Here is a 21,898-nt window from a genome sequence, read left to right as displayed (position 1 = left end):
TGCAAATTCACTTTTCCACCAAGAGTTTTGCACACCCCACTTTGTATGTGATTTTTTAAATCCATTATCTGAAAAAATCATTACCAGTGGTGGAGGAAGTATTTAGGTCCTTTTAAATACTCCATTAGAATTAAAAGCCTGCATTAAAAATGTTACTTAAGTACTGTGGATGTTTAAATAACTGAATAAATAGAGACAAGAGTACAAAAACTATTATTGCTGCAGTAAAATTACAGCACATTGCTACTTTGCTTATGTTTTGTTGTGTTGCATAATAGAAGGCCTCTGTAGTGCTGTGCTACTTATACAGTTGTTGTGATTTGTGACCAGTGACTCATTTTAATGCTTACACTTAATATTGACGGCTACTGTGGGAAAAGGCTGAAATTTGCAAATGTGAATAAGGTTATATCATTCCATCCTGTTGTTGGGTAAAAGTTTCATTTGGGCCCAAAAAGGTCATGCAAATCATTCTAAACATGAACAACCAAGCAGGCTTATGTAAAGTAAAGAAAATATCATTTATGTGGGTTTGAGTCCTAGTCATAGCAAGTCTGAATCACCAAGAACATTTTAAGTAATTGTGAGAAATATATATACACTAAATAATGGACACACAATGTTTTGGATATTCTTTGCATTTCTTTTCTTGTTAGGTAATAAAAAATTAATTGACATGAGAGCTCTCAAATAATCAAGTCAAAGAATAAAAAGTCTAGAAAGCACATTGTCTGAGAGTGTGTATGTGTGTGTGTGAGTGTGTGTGAACTCACATCATTGCGCTGTTTAGAAATTAGGACAAAGCCATTATTGTCAATGACGTAGCATGCAATATCCTGAGAGTGAGAGAAAGAGACAGAGCAATTACTTATGTAAGGAACAAAACTGTGTCAAACACCACCGAGTAAGATAATAACAAGCAAAATAATTCATGTAATTATTAAAACACTCCAAATTAAAGCTGTAAGAGTCATTTTCTTACTTTAGTGGCTTTACACAGTAGCTCAAGATAAATATTTTCAGCTTTTGAGGCTTGAATACCCAGAAATGATAAAGTTGAGACATCAAATCATGCTAGCTTGAGAATTCATAATTACTACATTCAATTAGACAGGATATACTCACAAAGCTGTCACATCGAAGAGGACAAACCCCGTCTATATTAGAGCACTAAAGAACAGACAAAAAGACAGACAAAAATATTTAAATTGTGTTTCACTATTAAAGGGTAACTTTGGCGTTTTTAAACCTGGACCGTATTTTCCCATGTATATCTGTGTAGCAGACTGATGCTTTTTGAAATTAGTCCAGTATTGCTGCCCAAAATGTAATTAGATAAGGCAACTGTGAACATCAGTGTATGTCCCTTAGAAATGTATATTTTTGCCACAGAAAGGCTCAGACTGTTTCCTTAAGAGTCCAAACTGTTTCTTTACCTTTGAGTTGATCTGGTCTGTTTGTCATTGCGTCTAAGCCATGCAAAATGTAACATTTTGTTGGTACAGTTTTGGGAATGCTTTTACACAAATTATTATTATTATTTTCTAATCTTTTGCTACCTCAATGAACTGTGGTGAAGTGTTGCTGCTGTGGCGCAGTTTACTTCTAAAACCACTGTATTTTCACAATTAAAAGCTGGTACTCGCCAAGCCAAATATTTTATAATAAAAAACATTATGTTAACAAATGAAGGAATTCTGTGGACAGAAATGTTGTCAGAGGGCTTTAATTTGGAAACAGAAACAGGAAAGGGTGAGTTTAATCTTTTACATTTTAGATTTGGGAGAAAACTAACTACAAACTATCCCCGGTACTATTCTCTCCAACTTTCTTTTGCATTTCCAGCATTGTCTTCCTGCACCAGGTCACTACTCGTGAGTTTTCAAAATGAGAATTGTCCTTGAGCAAGACTCAGACACAGAAACAAACAGACCATAACGGTCTGGATAACAGTGATGATGCACATTTGCCCCATCTGGTTACATTCCGACACAAAACGTGGGAAAATAGGTCCAGGTTGAAAAATGATGAACATGTCAGCAAGAGACTATACTGTACTAAACTTATCTGCTTTTTGGATGTATGTTTCATGTTTAAGTAATATTGTGAAAATTTCTTTTTCAATGAATTACAGCTGTAACATACAGATGGAGGCAGTGGGGTTTGGTTTCTTTTGCTTTGGCTATTCCAAAGTGACTTAATTTTGTTTCGAGGCTTGATTTGAAGAATGGGTCACCCGATGACTCCTACAAGGATTGATGCTGTGCTGATGGACTTTTGATTCATTAAAGTTATGAACACTGCAAAGATGATGCTGTGCCTTTGTTTAGTCTATGCTTTTTATGTTTTTTTTCCAGTAATTGTCTATTTGTGTTGATGTTCTGCAAATAGAAAAAACTTCATATAAAAAAGATAAAAATAATTGGAAGTCTGTGTTGAAAGGAAGGCATGTTTTTGTATGTGAAGAAATGATGTGAACACCCTCTGTCTTCTCTGTGGAGGTGTTGTGCTTGAACATGTGTCAGTATCGACTAGTGCATGTGTGTGAAAAAAAAACCTGTCAGTGTTGGTGAGAAGGTGTTAATTTGTGTGATACATCTACCTTTGATTAGCTCCCGAGTGTCTTATTTGCAAGTTTGTGCATGTTTAATTTCTGCATGTCTGCGACTGTGTGAGTGTGTGTGTGTGTATGTGTGTGTGTATGTGATCTGTTTTATCTGATGTGTGAAGCTGACTTCACAGGAGCAGCAGGAGCTACGGATCTTAATTTTGGCTCTGTGCAAAAAATAGAGTGATGTTTTGGAAAAAAAAAGAGGAGAGGGGAACTTGTGCATACTTACATCTGTGTCATTTGGCTGAGACGACACCAAAAGAGGAGTAAAGAGAGATAAAAAGAGAACATGAAGAGGAGAGAGAAACATTACTTCAGTTAATGATGTGTAAGACAATGCACTGACTAGACTGTCTCACTCTGCTGCTGTTAGATTGCTCTGACGGAGCCATACATCATCTCACAGCATATGCTTCAGGAATACACAAAAGATTGCATTTTTTTTCATGAAAACCAATTATTGTACATTTAATTACAATTTAAACCAAGTTTTAAGCAAGCCTGGAGGACTTCAACAGATCTATGAACATATTGATCAAAGTAGGAAGATGAAATCTAGATGTTTGGTGCTTCTTCCACAATAACAACATCAGAGTTTATTTACTAAACAACAGCCTTTTCAGGTGGACAATAAACTCTCTATCAACACTTCGCCTCCTAACACTTTCCCTCATCAGCTGAAGTGCCATGAGTCAAAATGTCAATAGTTCTCCTCATGACTTTGCGGCCACATCCCATGTCCACGGTATGTGTGGACTGGTGTCTCTGGACAATATGTCTTTAGAATCACGGTCAGGCCATATAGAGCGTGTCGAAGTGCGAATGAGACAATTTATCATCCTTTTCAATCCTATTACAGCAAAGTGTCAGTCTTTCTCCCCGCTTCCCATCGCCGCCTCCTGAAATAAACTACAATTCAGTGAGTGGACTGGCAGAAATGATGATCCTTCCCCACATGATGTTGGTAAATAGCAAAGCATGATAAGGGACAAAATGTGTAGGAAATGAGATCATCTGTTTCTGCTAATTACATAAACAAATCAAGTCTAAAGAGCGGCGAGTGAAACTCATAGGTCAGTGTTTATTGGACTTAACTTCCCAGTGATATGAAAAACATATTTTTCTATTCCAAATCCTGTGTCCATGTATTAATTGTTAATCAACTGGTATATACAGAATACATGCCAAAAAATTAGCTTTAGAGTATTTTTACATCCCGTCTTTTCTCTTTCTGTAAAACCGCGTTATATGATTTTAAATGTTTGAAGACCCATCCTGCACTCAAGGGCTTAACAAAAGTTCATCTGCACACTTTTTAGCAGTAGACTGAAACACAAAAAAGTAGACTTTAATCCGTCTTGTATCTGTAAACTGCTCAATATTTTGTTGACATATGTTACAGTACAGAAGCTAAAGACCCTCAAACTTCTGTTACACTGGGACTTTAACAAACATCATGAAATTAAAATTTCAGTTTGACTGGTAGCACTATGATAAAATACACAGAGTTTAGGAAATAAAAATAATAATAATAAAATAAAATAAAATGCTATTTTGGTCAAGTGTCCAAAATGGAAAACGTTTAAGGAAAAAGGGGGAGAATAAATGTGCATGTGCAGTGCCTTGCATGCCTTTCAGACTGCCAATCTATACTGACTTCCACACAAAGTAAGTTAGACAGTCTGTTTTTCTCTCTTATTTGATTAGTTCTCAACACCTAGTGTCTTGCCTCAGTGAAGCACTCTCTATTTTTTCTTTAATGCCTGTGACATTTTCAAATTTCTTGTGTACAAACAGAGTTTTCTGCCCGATTGCGCCAGGTTTATTCTCAGCTGGATCTCCAGATGGACTGATTGACTGTCTTCACCATCTGCAATCACGCCGCAAATGAAGTAAAATCAGAACTGCCAATTTGCTAATCACAGCTGACAGCCTTCGACCCTCTCTTTTTGTTAATGCATGTTATCTCCTCAATGAGCGACCCTTCTACGTCTCATCCAGCCTCTTAACCTCTAACACCACAGCTAGATTTCTAAATCTGGGCAGCATGCGAGAGGCTGTTCCCTCAGATCCTGTGTTGGTAAATGTGTCTCGTCTGGGCGCTCCAGGAGGAGTCAAGGTGATGTTGAGAGCATCAATTATCACTCTCATTCCCTGAACCTCAATCGAACAGTTTCTCACCAAGACTGATGATCCCGCTGTCTGCACACTTGAACTCAAAGCAAGCAACACAGGAAACTTATATAACTATGAGATAGTGTACTATTCTATACTGATCTATCTTTGGTATAAAGCCTGCTATGAACACTCTGACAAAAGCTGCTCCAGTTCTGTGGTTATTGATTTTTAAAAATAAAACCATAAAATATGTTATTTTGTGATTGCATAAATACACACTTTTAAAGAAAGGAAGACCAGCTGAGTCCTGTCCAGGAGATAAAGAGCATGCCAAGATGTGAATGGCAAAAAAATCTGTCATCTTTTCATTCTCATTAGTATCACCTCACTGCATCTCTACTCCTTTTCACACAAAACAGAGCCAAAATGAACTGTGAGAGATGGATCCTTGCACTGTAGGATTCACACTGTATGTTTTATGTGCTGTATCTGTAGAATATTGTGGGTTTGCAGTTTTAACTATTGTGGGAGCATGTGCCAGTGGAGCAAGGTAATTCTTTGTCTGTTTCTTTGTTTTTTTTTCAGTCTTACTCTTTTAAAACACATGCAACTTTTAAATACCATGGATGCACACACATACACACATGCACGCACACATGCACACAGTACACAAAGCAGAGTGTGCTGCACAGAGATGTCAGAACATTTTCCTGATAACATTCTGACTGATTCCTATTAATGGAAGTCCATGCTTTATTCTTGCCCCCACTAATTCATAATTCATCGACTAATAACATGTTATTTTAACGTACTCAACCTTATACAGTTGCTTTAAGTTCACATCGGGGGTTCCCTCACTTATGTAACTCTTCCCCAGAGATCTATGATCTAAGAACTACGTGCAAAGAGATTAAAAAAAAAAAAAAACCAGACATGCATATCCCGTAGTGGGTGCTGAATTCAAGATAAACCAAAATGTGAAAAAATAGAGGTCTGCACACCGGGGAGCTCCCCTTAAAGGATTTTATTCTGCAAAAATAAGTGACATTTCGAGCCAAAACGCTCTTCCTCAGGGTTATGAGAACTAAAAACTATGTGCACCATTTCTCTCAAACACTTAAAGATGAAGCTAATTTTAAGTTGTTAGTAATTAAAGTAGACCAGCTGTTGGTTAATTGGGATTCAAATGATGGAGTAGTTTAAAAATTAGAGAAGATCAATATTTGTTGATGCATGCATGAATCATTCTTACATAAACACAATAGATATTAAATGCTTGTTTACTGTAACATAATTCCTAAATGAATGAAGATTCATTTGTAATGCTTTTCACTTTGTAAATACAAACTTTTGGTCATTTATACATTTTTATCAGTTTTGTATTACTGCTTAGTCTTGAAATTTGGATTAATTATGCAATACTGTTTTCATCTTTTTCTTATAGTTATTTCATAGGGGAGGTATCTCCATACGCCATTTTTGGCTTCTAACCTCTCCTGCACAGTTTAAAATTTTTAATTTTCTTTTCTTTTTCTGTCTTTTCTTTACATATGTATGTGAAAATAAAACTAGACTAAATGAAAGTAGAAGTCACTCAGCTTGTGGTACTCCAAGTGCCAAAAAATACATTTGAAAAACTCAACAGCAATGTCTTTTTCCAGAGATCGTGACCCAGTCACTCAAGATAATCCACAGACCTTGTTGTGAGCAGTTTCCTGTAGGAACTATTTTCCTTCTAACAAACTACACCTGTCAATCACATCACCACGCAGAAGGAAATGTGCATCTACTGCTAGCTCAGCTACCACCACTGAGCAAGCCAACACTGTACACAACAGCACTTAGAGCTCAGCCGAGGAAGGCGCCATAAATGTTTACATCTCATGTTGTCATAAGCACAATCCTCTCGTCTGTGAGTAGATGCAGGCTGGTAGTTTGTCAGAGAGAAAATAGTTCCTACATGAAACTGCTAACAACAATGTTTGTGGATTATATTGAGTAATCAGGTCATGATTTATGGAAAGACATTGTTGAGTTTTTCAAACGTGTTTGTTTTTCTGTGCTTTGAGCAGGCAGACATCTCTACGGCCGTTATCGCTAACACTCTGAAACTCATACCAATACAATCTAGTATGATAAACAGCACTACAGGAAAGAGGAAAAATATGTATTTTTGATCTGGGGTGAACTGTTCCTTCAACACTTACAGCGCTGCCTGTGTCTTATTAACCCACTGAGTCAATGTCCCATCTTCTTGGGCAGGACTCCTTTAATGTGGATGGTTTGTTGCCATGTGACTGGTTATTGAACTTCCCCTGAACATATACATATCTCATTTGGGATTTTGCAGTACAATATTTTCACCCCCAAGGTAGCATAAAACTTTAAATAGACCAGAGAAGAGATTTCACACACACGTCTTGGACAGACACATATGAAGCCCCATGAAATAAAGATGGCTGACAGTGAGTTCATGACAAGAGGATGAGGTGATTATGTAAGCTATCTGAGGAGAAGAGGGAGGGTTGAGTTGAAGGTGCATGCAGTAATGACTTTCTATACAACATAAATCTTGTGGATAACAAGGCTACTGCAAATGATGCTAATGAGTTCCTAGTTGATGAATATGGACATAACAGCACATTCATGCACAGATGGTTCATGCATATGGTCCCTGTCAACAAGACACACATTAACATTAACAGTATACACATATATGGCACTCTCTTCTTCACACCTCCAAAAACACACACACATACACACACACACATACACACACACACACGGTCACACTTGGGAGTCGTTGAGCCTTGCTGTGGTAGCTATCCATCATTTAATGGCTAGCCAGCAGCCCTAATGCTCTTTTAACTGCTGTCATTTACAGCCACAGGAGCAGAGGAGGGGAGCGGTGAAGCTATCAAACACCTGCTACAGCAAAGGTGTTACACCAAATTAAGCAAGTTGTCCTGGATATAATGTTTTCTTAAAGGTGTGGAGGAACTCAAAGAATACTAAGATCCTCCACTGAGACTAGAACTGATAATATTCTCTGAGCAGCACACAAAAGATCAGCCGAAAACAATACCAATCATGACGTTCAATCTTTTAAAGAAATGTTTTCAGCAGGGTAAGCCCTCTTTTAATACAGTGATATGGAAAACTGCAATTAAGCCCAGAATGAAACAAAGTTTAAATGCTGTTATTACCAACTAATGGAGCAGAAAAATAACCTATAATCATCACTGACTCCTTGTCATACAGTAATAAATGGTGTCGGACTGGCCTGCTAGTTTAAAGGAGCAGTGTGTAGGAATTATGGCTCAACGTAAAGACATGGATGGAGCCTTCTGTCCGCACTCTGTGTTCAGTCTGTCCGTATTTGTGCACATTTCCTGAAGGCTTAAGGATAAAATGATGCAGCAGCACTAAGGTTGTGGAGGTAGTGCAGCATAGTTTAAGGGAGAGAGGATTATAGGAGAGGATGAGGAAATTTAAAAAATGGTGTATCTGCACAAATCTTTAATATAGTGAAAAGAATTCTCTGTCCACATGTCGCAGTGTATTAAATGGCCTCACAGTCCACTGCTGTCCACAATACTGCCTCTGTTTAAAGGTACATTATTATGACCTCTTTCACCGTCATCTTGTTTATTATACTGTGAAACTCTTGGCTCTGCCCTCTACTGCCATCTATGGATGTTTCTATGCCAACATTACAAATGCATGAAAGTATGAGGCCAGTGTGGTCTACAACATTTGAAACAAATCAGTGTTTTTTCAATGCTGTATGATTCACGGACGGACCATTAGCCCAACACCTGCCAATATGTGCTCACTTTTTCTTCTTGATCACTTCAGATCCAGACATTTACAGGTTTTTAATAGGAGCCAAATTATCAGCAGATGTCTCTTCCTCTCCAAAACAAATCAATCCAGTGATTTAAACTGGTAAAATAACGCACTTTAAAAATAAGTGGCATGACTCCAGTGGCTGCCACAAATGGCCCTGTCTAGAGCCAGTGTTTGTTTTTTTTTTTCTGGGCTACTGTAGAAATGTGAGGGTGTAACACTGTGGACTCAGTGGACGAGGACTCACTCCCTATGTACTTTGTAGATCTAAAAGGCTCATTCTAAGGCAACGACAAGAAAATGCTTCTTATTTTCAAGTGACTATACACTAAAGAAATCATATTTATTATATGCTACTTCATTTTTACCAGTTAGTCAAAAAAATCTTAAACACTGGACCTTTAAAGGGGAATTCCTGAATAGAGGGCTGTGTCTTCACCATGTCCTCTATTGAACAAGATATCAAACAGGGAGGTTGGTGTTTGATGAGTGCCTAAAATGTAAATGTGAAGTTTAAAGTTGAAAGTGGATGCACAGATGTTTGTAATTTTAGATTGATCACTTAAAGAAATACAGCAGAGTCATTATTTGGGGAGGGTAGTATTATTCCACAGAAACAGAAAAACAGCACGATGGTGTTTTTGTATTCCACACGCATTGTTCAATGCAACAGCTGTAACCATAAATACATCAAGTCTTTCTCATTAGTGCCAGTGCAGTGCAACAATTAACTTGTTTTATAGTGGGCATTAAAAATAAAAACAAACACCTATAAATCTAATGTGGAGAAAAACCTAAAGCAATAATACTGTAATCACAGGGTTTAACTCCAAAACAATACACAGTGGCACCTAAGATTCATGATTTATGATTGTTTTGTCAGATGGTGGCGTCCATTAAATGTCCCTGTTTTTATAGCAAAAAGTTTTAAACAACTAGCTAGAATTAAGTTTATAGTTCATAGTTTTTTTTTAAGGTCACACTTCTCATTTTGGAATCTTTACATCTAAAATGTGAGGGATTGATAAAGTTAATATCTGTTAGAGATCAGAAAATTTTTCAAGCGCCGATATAGAAGTCAATACTTGCATTACACTGAGCATGTGTGTACTTACTTGTCTTGCGATGGCCCACAATCTGGACTCCAACACATCCAGAGTCATCTGGACACCGATCGCTGCAGAGAGAGAGACAGGGAGACAGAAAGATGAACAACGTAAAAAAATCCTGGACATAAAAAAATAGAGAATAGTAAGTAAAGTGGAATGATGAGGAAGATAAGAACAGCTATAGGGCAGAGTGGAGGATGTGGTACATGTAGTGTACAAACAGCTGTATAATAAAGCAAATAAAACACCTCTGCAACATCAATGCTCTGCAACTGAGAGCAAGACTTTGACTCTCAGTGCCTTTCTGGTAATGTCCACTGCAAACATTATTACCACATGCTGATAGTGTCATGGCAACGACATGGAGGTAGGAAGAAAACAATGCACACCACCTGTGGCTATGCAGCATGATCTTTCCACTATTATTATCCTTTATTTTTTAATATTACACTCTCTACATTCTATGTTGTTGGGATTGTAAGGTTGATAGATTTCTATCACCCCTCTCACTGAGCAAAAGTATTCATCCACATTAGATTTACAAACATAAACTAAAGAAAAGTACATGTTTGTATTAACAAATAATATTTCATGTGAGTTTTATATCTATTGTGGTATCTAAAGTATTTTCTGTCAGAAGACTCTTTTTTTGTCTTTTCAAAACAAGCTTAAAATGTAGGTAAAACATTTGATGAAGACCATTTGATACAGTTGAAATCTCTGAAAAAAAAGTATGATTCCTAAAGCTACAATCATTTTTCTATGATATGAAGCCAGGTCATCAGTACTATGAGTATGTAGTGTGATACCTGTGTTGGTATTGTAGTGGAAATAATACCAGTAGAAATATATAAAAATAGTATCAGTTAAAACATTGATGGTCACAGACACCACTGCTGTGATAATATTTCCAAATTAAGTAGTGATTCCTTTAGAAGTAATGGCTATAGCAGCGATAGTAGAATGTAAATTGTGGAGGAAACTTCAATTCCAGCAGTTCAGAAGAAGAGCATTAATGAGCCGATTAATGTCCCACGGTGAGAGACTATATCTCTCTCTTGGCTCTTGGGTTGGAGGAGTAGAGGAGGACCTGCTGTACAGATCAGCTCAGCCTTCAGAACTCAACTTATGAAAATCCTTTTACAGTAACTGGCCTTCTGAGCCTCTGCACCGCTGTGAACCGACTATTCTTAGACAGTGTGTGTGTGTGTGTGTGTGTGTGTGTGTGTGTGTGTGTGTGTATGTGTGCGTGTGCACGCACCCAACCTCTGCCTACAACACAGCACTCTCAGTCACATTACATTAAGCAAAGAATTAGTGTGTTTGTACATGTTTCACACACGCACATAGACACACACGGCGGTGGAGTGATTGCTTGTGTCAGCTTAAGGCTGTACGTCCATCAGCATTTTAGTCAGTGTGGTAATGCTAAAAAGGAACTGTAATTGCATAAGTTCTCCATGCACACTTACTGTATACACACAACACACACACACACATACACACAACAAACATGCACACCCTGCAACCAAAGTGTTTGTACATGTTTCACACACGCACATAGACACACACGGCGGTGGAGTGATTGCTTGTGTCAGCTTAAGGCTGTACGTCCATCAGCATTTTAGTCAGTGTGGTAATGCTAAAAAGGAACTGTAATTGCATAAGTTCTCCGTGCACACTTACTGTATACACACAACACACACACACACACACAACAAACATGCACACACTGCGAGGGAAGATATGACACTTCATATTAGCATCAAAGACTCAGCGTTTTTTTTTTCCCAGCTTGCTTTTTACAGCTACACAGGGAAAACCTCCGCGGTGCACACAATACACAAAACACACATAAACACACATGCGCAGGCACCCACCTCCCGTCACACATATAAAGGTGCACATTTTGTACATAGCATGCACTTATAATATCCAACCACACACGTCATCCATTACATAATTATTTTAATGAAGTCAGGTGGCAAAAAGGCTTTATTAAGAGGGAGATTAGTTTATGGGTTCGTCATGAGGTTTGGTTACAGAAGTTGAATAAGGGACAGAGTAAGCAAAAGGGAAAAGGGTAGAACAAAAAGGACATTTGTTTTGTTAGTTGAAGATAGACAGATCTGGATACATTGTATTTGTTATTTAGTTATTTGTTTTTTGGTATGCAAATGTTACAAAGTAAAGAATAAAAAAATGTGAGTGGCCAACCACATGACGTGAGAAATACTGATCTTACCTAGGAGAGAGAGAAAAAATCCCCAACTACCTATGAAATGTTTGGCTTGTAACCAACCAAAATTCCCTAGATAATTTAAAAAAATCACACAATTTTAAACTTTATTTATTTTACTTTTTAGCCACGTGTGCTATTCTTGTGAGGAATATAAAATCCTTTTAATTTCTATTTATTTATTTATTTATTTATTTGACCAGAATAGAGAAATCTCTTCTAAATATATCACAGCCCTTAATCCATCAGAGTTAACATTAAGACTGCAACATTTTTTGTCAAAATTGCATTATTGTTCTGAGTTAAAAGAAAACCAATGGATGCCTGAAGAAATGTACAATTCTAAAAACCTAAAACTGCAAGCACAGCTTTGAGAATGGTCAGCAAAATTGTACAGAACACATTATTTGTAGCTTTAGAGCTAAAAATAATTTCACTGGTGGTAAATGGTCAGCGTATTTCATTTTAGTCCATAGCTATAGGCTGAAAAGTTCAACACAGCTCACTCAATTATGCCTGTAAATGCTATTAGGAGATGAATAATGGATCGCTTAGGGTAAGAATAAACCAGGAGCTGTATGTACTCATCGGCATCAGTCTGGATATTATAAGAAAAAGGCTCTGACATGTTCTGTCTGAGGGTGTGTTTCAGTTTGTGAGCATCTGTGCGCATGTTTGGTTTGTGTGTGTGTGATGGATTCCGTCCAATCTCTTGGAAATCAGTCGTGATGCTGCATCGTGGCTGTAATCAGCCTGTAATCAGTCATGTACACAGAAAAGTTTGTTTAGCTGATTGGGGAGTTGTTTATCTGCTCATTCAGCTCTGGGACGGCTGCTCAGAAATTTCCAAAGTGTTAAAATCTGCTTACTAACAGGCATGGAAAACTAGAGGACTGTGTTGGATTTCAATAATGATGATTCTTCTGTGATTATGTGGCAATTCCATGAACACGAAGAAGAAACAATGTCACATGTAAGGATGGAGATTAAATGCCCTTTCATCAGTTGTGGACAATAACAAAGTACTTAAGTACAAAGTACTTGAGTACATTTTTTGAGGATCTGTACTTTACTTGAGTATTATTTCCTTTTTTAATAACATACTGCTTGGATTCAACTAGATTTGAAAGACAAATGTTGTACTTTTGACTCCACTACATTTCTATGAATGCTCAAATTTTCTTTAAAGTCAGCGGAAGATTTTTTTGTTTGTCTTCTAAAATGCAAAAATCCATAAACAGCTCTGCCTGTGGTTTGTTTGTTGAAGTTGTGTTCCTGTTCTTCAACCTCGCTAATGCACTACTCAGATTAGGCGTTAGATCGGTGGAAACAGGTAGAGAAGAGAAGTCATTGGCAGGCGGTTGTAATTGTTAGTGATGGCTACAGCAGCAGATGGAGATGAAGATTCCCCACCAGACATACCTTAAGTCCATATTTATCTGTTTACCATGCACAAACTTCACAGCCTACAAGAATTCGCCATCCATATCTAACAAGTGTTTCATTCTACAGGTTTCACAAGCACGTCGGTGCATTCAGCAGGTTGTTGTACTTCTAAAAGAAAGTACTCCAGCACTTTAACTCAAGTAATAATTTGACTGTACTGGAGTAATATTTGGCCAGGACTATCTATACTTTGACTTAAGCACTAGAGTTGTCTTTCATTTGTACCATAAGTACTTGTGACTTTCCATATGTGATTTGTGACTTTCTTGTCCGGATATTTAAACACCCTCTCAGACACATCTCATCTCCTCAATAGTGCTAGTGACCTTGCAGTCTTCTCCCTCCACCATAATCGCAGATAAAGTGTTGGAAGGCCATTATGGAGGGCAGCAGTAATCTGCCTTCTTTCCCTCTCTGAGTTGGAGGCTGATAGGCCAAATCTAATTAAAACCATCACACTGATCCCTGTGTGAGTGTGTGTGTGAGTGCGCGTGTGCTGTGTAGATGTTTCTTTCCTATAAGGTTTGTGCACAGCTAGCAAGCAATTCTCAACGTCCGTTCAGTTTGCATACAAATGTGCGCACAACAATATGCACAACCTTGCATGCATACATTCAAAGTGCGTGTGTGTGTGCATGAGCTTGAATGTGTGTGTGCTTGTGCGAGAGCCTATCTCGCACACTCAGTCTGAGTTGCAATTAGCGTGAGCTGCCAATCACAGTGGAGTGCGCTTTCAACAGGAAATGAATTAATGAGGAAATAAATAAAAAAATTGAAGCAACCAAGAGCCGGAGTTAATTGGTTATTACACTAACGAGATAGAGGGATGAGAGACGGAGGGATGCGAACTGTGAACGATGGGAGGAAAGAATGTGTGGGAAAGAAAAGGGGGAGCAAGGGTAAACAGACTACGGACTCAAAGTCTTACTGCGCTGTTGTCTTATGAATTAAAATGATGATACATGTAGCAAAGGATTTTTATGATGCGTGCTGTGATTTATAAGTCACCAAAACGCACGTAAATTGATTATTCAGTTTTTTGCAAATAAACAAAGATAAAATAAGCCTTCAAGACTCTGAAAATAAGGGCATAAATTAAGCATAACCTGGTGTATTCTGTAAAACTGAAGCCCTTGCAACCCTGTCTCCTACAATTGGTGTTTACATACTATTCATTTGCAAAAGTAGTTACGTCTTAAGCCCTATTCGTACGGGACTATTATTACCTGGAGCTTCTGTTTATATGTAGTAACTCCAGAGGTCGTCTGCGATTTTAATGTCGTGGAAATATGCAGAGTCGGTAATTTGTCAAGTGAAAATTCAACAGCAAATTACCTACCATATTTTGCCAAACACAGAGATTGTGTGATCATATTAGTATGTGTAAATCGCCAAGTCTGTGATTTGGTGTCGTATTTAGGTTTTTATTTTTTTCTCTGTGCCTCAATTGTAAATGACAGTTTTGACAGAAGGCATTTTGGGTGCATTTTGGCTAATCTCGCTACACAGCATGGAGACCCACTCGCAGAAAAAGCAAGCTCAAATCCATCAGAGGAGTGAAATCTCGATGATGTCGTGCTTTATATTTTATATAAAGCAATGCTACGCCCCTGCTGGTTACAAATGACTGTGTGCATATTGTCAGTAAATTTGAGTAAAATACAGACATTGCTAATCTTATGTTAATGCACTGCACAGAACTAAAGATCTAAATCACGAGGTCCCAAAGTAATACTAGCCCCCTGCGAATAGAGCTTTAAAAGACAAGTAATTCTGCCTGTTTGGTGCTTTGTCAGCCCACCATCCACCTCAACCACTCTCTCTGACACTCTCTTCTCTGCAAGAATTTAGCGCTTGGGGCTGGAGAAAATACCACCAGTGAACATAATACATGCAGTTTATCAAACATAATTTTCAGGAAACCAGGGGTGCATAATCCTGCTACAAAAGCTTACTGTAATTGAAGAGAGAAATAGGGAGAGACGGGGAAAGGTGACCAGCTTAGTGGCCTTTTGCTAAATGAGGCAGCACGAGTGTCGAGTGTCTGACAGACTGTGAAGAAAAAGAGACAGCGATAAGGATGGAGGTAAAAGGAGGGCAGGAAGGTAATATGCCTGTCTTTCTGTTTATGAATTTCAAGTTTTTATTTGGCTGTGGTGACTGTGCAGTTTTAGAAATGGTTGCCTGCATGTGTTTGCACTTTTTTTTTTTTTTTTTTTTTTACATTGTTTAGTGTTTAAATGCTTGTGTGTGAGTGTGTGTTGTGCTGAGGTAGCACAGGAGGTCAGCGTGTGTTAAATGGGCAGAGAGCAGAGCTCATGTTGATGGTTCCCTGAGCAAGGCCCTGGAGTTGAGGCTAAATATATTGTAACACACACACACACTCATACACAAACAGAGTCAATAAATTAAACTGGCACAATGGCTAAGTCTCTGGGCACTGAGGGGACACAGAAAATAAGGTCGCTAGTGACAAGGTGATTTCATTCTTTTCTGTTTCACACACACTCAGTGGGCAGCAGTGTGCTTTAGTAACAGATGTGTGAATCAGATATAATAACCACTGAAGGGAAAAGGAGAGCAGAAAGTAAGAGAGAGAAGAAGAGAGTCCAAGACCAAAGAAAGGCGTGAAGGACACACACATACAATAAATCAAATACGCAAAGAGCGTGGGCTGCAGGAAGGACACACACACATAAACGCAGAGAGAAAAGTCGTCAATAGATGTAATCAAAGGAGCAGATTAATTGATGTAATGGAGTCAGGTGGCTGAGGTGGAGAGAGGATGAAGGAGGGATGAACATGAGGGAGGATGGGAGAAGGATAAGACAAAAGGCAGAGGATGAAAGAGGATGAATTGATTTTTAATAATGTTATGAGTTGGAAACACTTTTCATTTCAACCAAGCGTGGCTATCAATAATAGAGCGAGCAGGATCAAATGATTGTGTGTGAGTGTGCACGAGAGCGTGTGTGTTTCTCGATTGTTTCACATGCATGTTTGTTTATCTGGTGTGTGAGTATAGAAACAACAAGAGGTGGGTGGTGTAGAGAGGAAAACAAAGAATTAAGTGTGTGTGTGTTTTTAAGAATGTGTGAACATTAGCTCTTAATTTAAAATTCACACCTCCTTTTAAAAGATAATTTTGGTTTATTAAGGCTTTTGATTGTTTTTGTAGTTTTGGCCATCACTCCTGTTGGCAATATCAACATTATTCGCAACAAGTGACTGCCAACACAATAGGGTTTTAAAGCTGTAATTGGTAACTTTTATAAAACATAACTTTTTGTCATATTTTCTGAAACTGTCACTATATCCTGACCACATAAGAAAGATAGTTTTTGAAAAAAATGAAGTTTCTCTAACTCCTCTTGGCATTTCTAATGGCATTTTCAAGACTCAACACACATGAACTGAAACAACCAAATGGAGCTGAGGAGTCTCTAACGCGATCTGTCAAACTAGGCAGCACTGATCAAATATATATCACGATTCTGTTACTGCTTTACCTATTTCTCAAGTGTTTTCAAGAATATATTTTATTGTTTCTTTTTAGCTGTAAAATGGGTAAGTTTGTGACCTGGCCACCATGTTGAAAACTATGAAGCTAAAACCACGCACTGCAAAATTGGACAAACCAACTTTCTACAGCTGAATAACGTTATGTACTTATGAAAAGTTAGGTAGGTTCCTTATTTACTCCCATTGGTAATTTGATTGCAGCATTTCCAATTCCATGGGTTATACACAAATACTGACTCATGTTTACATTGGTTATATACGAATTGTGGTGCCTTACTTTTCATGGGTATACATCAGTACCAGTGCATGAGAACAGCCTGGTTAGGGTCTCCTCGGCTGTGATTGGTTGTTTTTATCCAGGTTTGATGGATTCTTGAAAGTGTCACTTGAGGCACTACATGGAGAAACATATTTATTTCACAGATATACGTCTTGTGTTACTGTGTGGATGGTGTAACAGTTCCAGCAAATATGACAAAAGCTATGTTTCTAAAAGTTACCAATTACAACTTTAGGCCCGTTTTAACTCTGAACCACCACCAGCATCACTGAAACCTGAGAGTGATTACACAGCGTACTGACACACACTGGAGTGAACTTTTGCATCACTGCAGCAAAGTGAAAACCACTGGAGGGAGGCAAAAACAAGATTTCCACAAAGTATGCAATGACTCTTTAATTTCTGATTGTTAAAAACACAAAGTCCCCGGACAGACATGTTTTTTTTTTAGTATGTACAGAATACTTTGCCATAATAAAAAGGGTCTTTACCATTGCTTTACACATAAAAAGTGTGTTCCCCCATCGATATATGTTAGGAGTATTAGACAGTGACTGGGTCTGGTATTAGTGATGTACCTAATCTATTTCACCCAGTGTGTGTTTGAAGCTCAGATTTTATGGAAGTGCACAGATATCAGTAGAAGAATCTCAACACACCTGTCTAGTGACAAACTTTCTACAGATACAACCAGTATAATCAAGGTCACACATTTTAGGGGAGATAAACAGAACAAAACACATTTTTGGGGTGGAAGTTCAAGTTTAACCTCCAAATACATTTGTACCTAATCTGGAGAATGCTTATTTTCCCACTGCTTCCCGTTCAACTTCAGGATATAACTGACTTGTAATTGTCAATGCAAACCGAACCCTTTTGTGGTTACTTGCTGTGTGATTGTGTAACAAGGGACATAATGTAGAGTGAGGGTACTAAAGTGAAGTTATTCAAACCTCGTCCTTGAAACTTTGCATCACATTCTGAACCATCAAATCATTTGAGGCTCTTTATGAACACGTTAGCCAACATCATTGATTCACAAAATTGTATTTTAGGTATTTTTTGCCTAGTTTGAGGTCTTAAAAGTGTGCTTTTTCAATTTGAACTGACTGTGGAAAACAAGATTACTGTTTATCTGAACAAATGTCAAAGATTTATCATCTCTCTCTCTCTCTCTCTCTCTCTCTCTTGTCATTGTCTCTCTCTTCTCTTTGTTGTACAGACCCACAAACACACACATTGACACCAACACAGACACAATCACACCAGCGCAAACACGCACAGAGATTATAGCTTTCTCACTTAGAAATGTCACTTGTGTTCTCTTTCTTTTTGTCTCCCTCACAAACACACAAGAACATAATTACAGTTTTTATCGACAAATGCCAAACATACAATAGTAAGATGGAATAAAGTGAGAGGCAGTTAAAACATTTTTGCTTTTTCTTCTAATTTCTACCATTTCTTTCTTCTCTCTATTTCTATCCTCTTTAACATGTGACTGTTTGACCTTGTGAAGACTAAATCTCTCCCTCATTTTAATCTTAACGTCACCAACGTTTCCAAAGGTCTCGACATCTGTCATCAATACGCCTCACACTGTAATCTTGCTTCACTTGTACTTACTCATGCCCTCTGCTGTCCTCTAATAACAGTTGACATGTAAGGTTTAGGTTCAGTCTGTTTGCATGAAATATTGCTGTTTTCAACAGATGACAAACAGCATTACAGCTCAATGCTGAAGAGAACAGAGCATGAATAATATATGCAAACATGACAATAATGGCAAGGGCAAAAAAGGATTTATGTGATGATTTAAAAGATATAAGGATATTATTTTACCGCTGAGATGTGCTGTTGATGAATGAATATTGCAGGAACACAGACTGCACTGTTTCTTGAAATTGGTTTTGGCTAGAGGGGAAGTCAATGGTATTTGTAGTACTTGTCAAATAAAAAGATGTTGCTACTCTAATTCCCAAGTGTTCCTACAGTGATTGGTAAAAAAAAAAAACTTTCACCCTTTAAATTCTTTAATTAACTGTGCATGGGTCCAGAAGGGAAAATGCATGCAGGGTGGCAAAACATTGATCTCAGTGAACGCTGGGCTGCACAGACTCAGTTTTTTCCCCCTCGAAATTGCATTTTTATTACCTACATTGCACAACATGCCTCTCACTGAGGGGTTTATGTTTAAATTGTGTGGCTGGTTACTGCCACTATTGGCCAACAGGCAGTTACTAAGCAAAAACGTTGAAGGTGCCATGTGTAATGCTGTTTAAATAGCCAACGTTAGATGTATTTGCCAGTCAAAATGAAACAGTGCAAGTTTAAGCAATGTACCTGACTCAGAACTGTGTGTAATCCGATTTGGCTGTTAAATACAAATATGTTGAATAAGTTCATTTTTTTCTTATACAAACTTTGAACAGGGTTTGGCTGAAGGTTTAGGGTGAAGGGTTCACATAATACAGTCAAGAAGCCAAGTTAACCCTCCAAGCTAATATGTGTTAACTGCACTAATGATGTTTTGGAAATGTACAACATCATTTATTGCTGACACAGACAGTATCATATTCAGTTGCTGTGAGGTGTTTTTCATCACTTCTAAGCTGAAGTCAGAAGATAACGGAGCCTGAGCAGGCAAAGCATCTCTTCCTCCGTCTCTGTCGACTTAACGTGGATACCAATCCGTACCTGCCATTGCCAAAGAGCAGCATGAAAGAGAGCAGTGCTCACTCTGCCGCTAAATCTGGGGCCTGAAATGTACCCAGAAGTACACTGTGCACTGACAAAAAAAAAAAAGAAAAAAAAAAAAAAATATGGCTCAACTTGGACAATTTCAGTTGACTGATGGATCTGTTACTGATTATTCGACGCTTCAACTCAGACCTCTCTGACTTAACATCTAAACTGTTAATTCTTCACATTCTGTTGATAATGTTAGTTCATTTTTGAACGTTTAAAATGAAGATTCTGGCCATATCTTACCCATTGTGCCTGTCACTGACTGGTAATTGCATAAGCTCTATACGAGTCTCTACATAGCTAATAAAATCTGCTCTTTAAAGTTTTTTTTTTATCTCCCACTGAGAACTGGCCTCTGCACACCTCTTCTTGCTATGTTGGCAAAGGATATTTCTACAGTTTTAAGTCATGGTGGATAAGGGCATCCTTTATCTGACTAATATCTCCCACATATTTTTCCAAGACCCTGACAAAAGTGAAACTCACTCCGCAAACACAGAACAGAGCAACCTTTCAACTCAAACACCAAAATCACTGTTTCTGTTTCCCCAAAAAACAGCACTGCTATGTTCAACAAAGCCTGAGGAGATCCCATGACTTTCTGTCGGGGAGTGTTCAATAAACCGATGTTGCCTGGCAACAAAATCTGCTCCAGCCAGTAAATGGAGTTATGGCAAATTCTGGTCGACTCTTGAGAAAGAAAAAAAAGTTCAGCAACTGTTGATAATAATGATCAGTTTGAACAGAAATCCTCGAGATATGAATTCATACAAACTCACATGCTCACACATTCATACAAAGGAAGTTGATGCACCAGCACATACAGGAAAAAACGTCACGTGCACTTAGAAACCTTTGAAAGTTGCACACTTGTACAATAAAACACAGACGTAAATGAATGCACACACATCCACATACAACCTACAAGTGAAGACATCCTACTGACCTTAACTCTTTCATCTATTACAGCTAAAAAACAATTTAACCTGACCTCTGACCTTAAAAGTTGTTCGTTTTTGTGACAACTTCAAGAGAGAAGCACGAGAAACACAGACACACACACACACCTCTGTTCTGAAGCTCGCTAACCTCAGAGGAGTCGCCAGAGGCTGCACTGACATCACGTTACCAAAGCAACAGGCAGAGGCCTTGGATTGGACGAAAGCATGATGACTCAACCTCCCTCCCTCATCCTCCTCCTCACCATAATCTCTCGCTCTCTCTCTCTCTAGAAGTGTCTCTCACTTTCTCATGCGCAACTTTTTAAACGTCAAGGATGCAGACAGAGGGACGCGCACGGGCAGAGCCACATGATATTTTTTTCAATTAAAAGAACAGAAATGGTGGCACGCGTCAGCCAACAAGCTTTGAATTATACACAAAGGCAATGCACTCGCACAAACACACACAAATTGAATGATGCTGCAAATTTGCGCTACATAATCTGACAAGCAGGTAACGTGCTCCCTGTGAAGCAAGGACCAAAAAGGAGAAATTAAGTCTTGCACTTATACAGCTGAGCCGATGATTTTTCTATAGTGAAAGCAACTGACACAGCTAAAAGGTGGACAGAGGACTCTGTCACAACCGTTTATCTGTCTCTGAGGTGACAGAGCAGAAGTGACAGAGTGTTAAATGGGCGGCCTGTTTCTTTAAAATGGAAATAAATGCTGTTGACATTGGGTATATGTGTGTGTGTGGACCTTCTAAGTCAGCAGAGCCTACCTTAAGTTAACCTAGTTTCACAGCCTTCTTTAGCAGGCCTGTTGGAGGCACGCTCACTAAATCATTCATAGTGGAGAGACAGGGAGAAACATGTTCCTGTGTGTGTGTGTCAGAAAGAGTGTACTGCAAACTGCTATGCTCTATCCTCTGTTCTGGATGTTTACATGGTAGTTTGTGCGCATAACACAGCTTTTTCGTCACACGTCGAAAGGGAATTAAAGTGGCGACATTTTGAGGCACTAATTTGGTGT

General features: G+C 38.3%; 1 protein-coding gene across 1 annotated transcript in view; it reads right to left on the bottom strand.

The window, feature by feature from the left end:
* The window catches only part of cacna2d4a (calcium channel, voltage-dependent, alpha 2/delta subunit 4a), a 113,672-nt gene that overhangs the window by 11,004 nt on the left and 80,770 nt on the right, over window positions 1–21,898 (bottom strand). The window contains exons 28-31 of the mRNA XM_042511121.1: window positions 9,694–9,755; window positions 2,841–2,855; window positions 1,126–1,170; window positions 774–836 (exon numbers count right to left, since the gene is read on the bottom strand). Of these exons, the coding sequence (XP_042367055.1) occupies window positions 774–836; window positions 1,126–1,170; window positions 2,841–2,855; window positions 9,694–9,755 (185 nt within the window). The remainder of the gene's footprint in view (window positions 1–773; window positions 837–1,125; window positions 1,171–2,840; window positions 2,856–9,693; window positions 9,756–21,898) is intronic.

Source organism: Plectropomus leopardus, chromosome 22, assembly GCF_008729295.1.
Source record: "Plectropomus leopardus isolate mb chromosome 22, YSFRI_Pleo_2.0, whole genome shotgun sequence".
In the NCBI taxonomy this organism is placed as follows: Eukaryota; Metazoa; Chordata; class Actinopteri; order Perciformes; family Serranidae; genus Plectropomus; species Plectropomus leopardus.
Note: the sequence above shows the minus strand (reverse complement) of the source record. Positions and strands in the feature narration are given on the sequence as shown.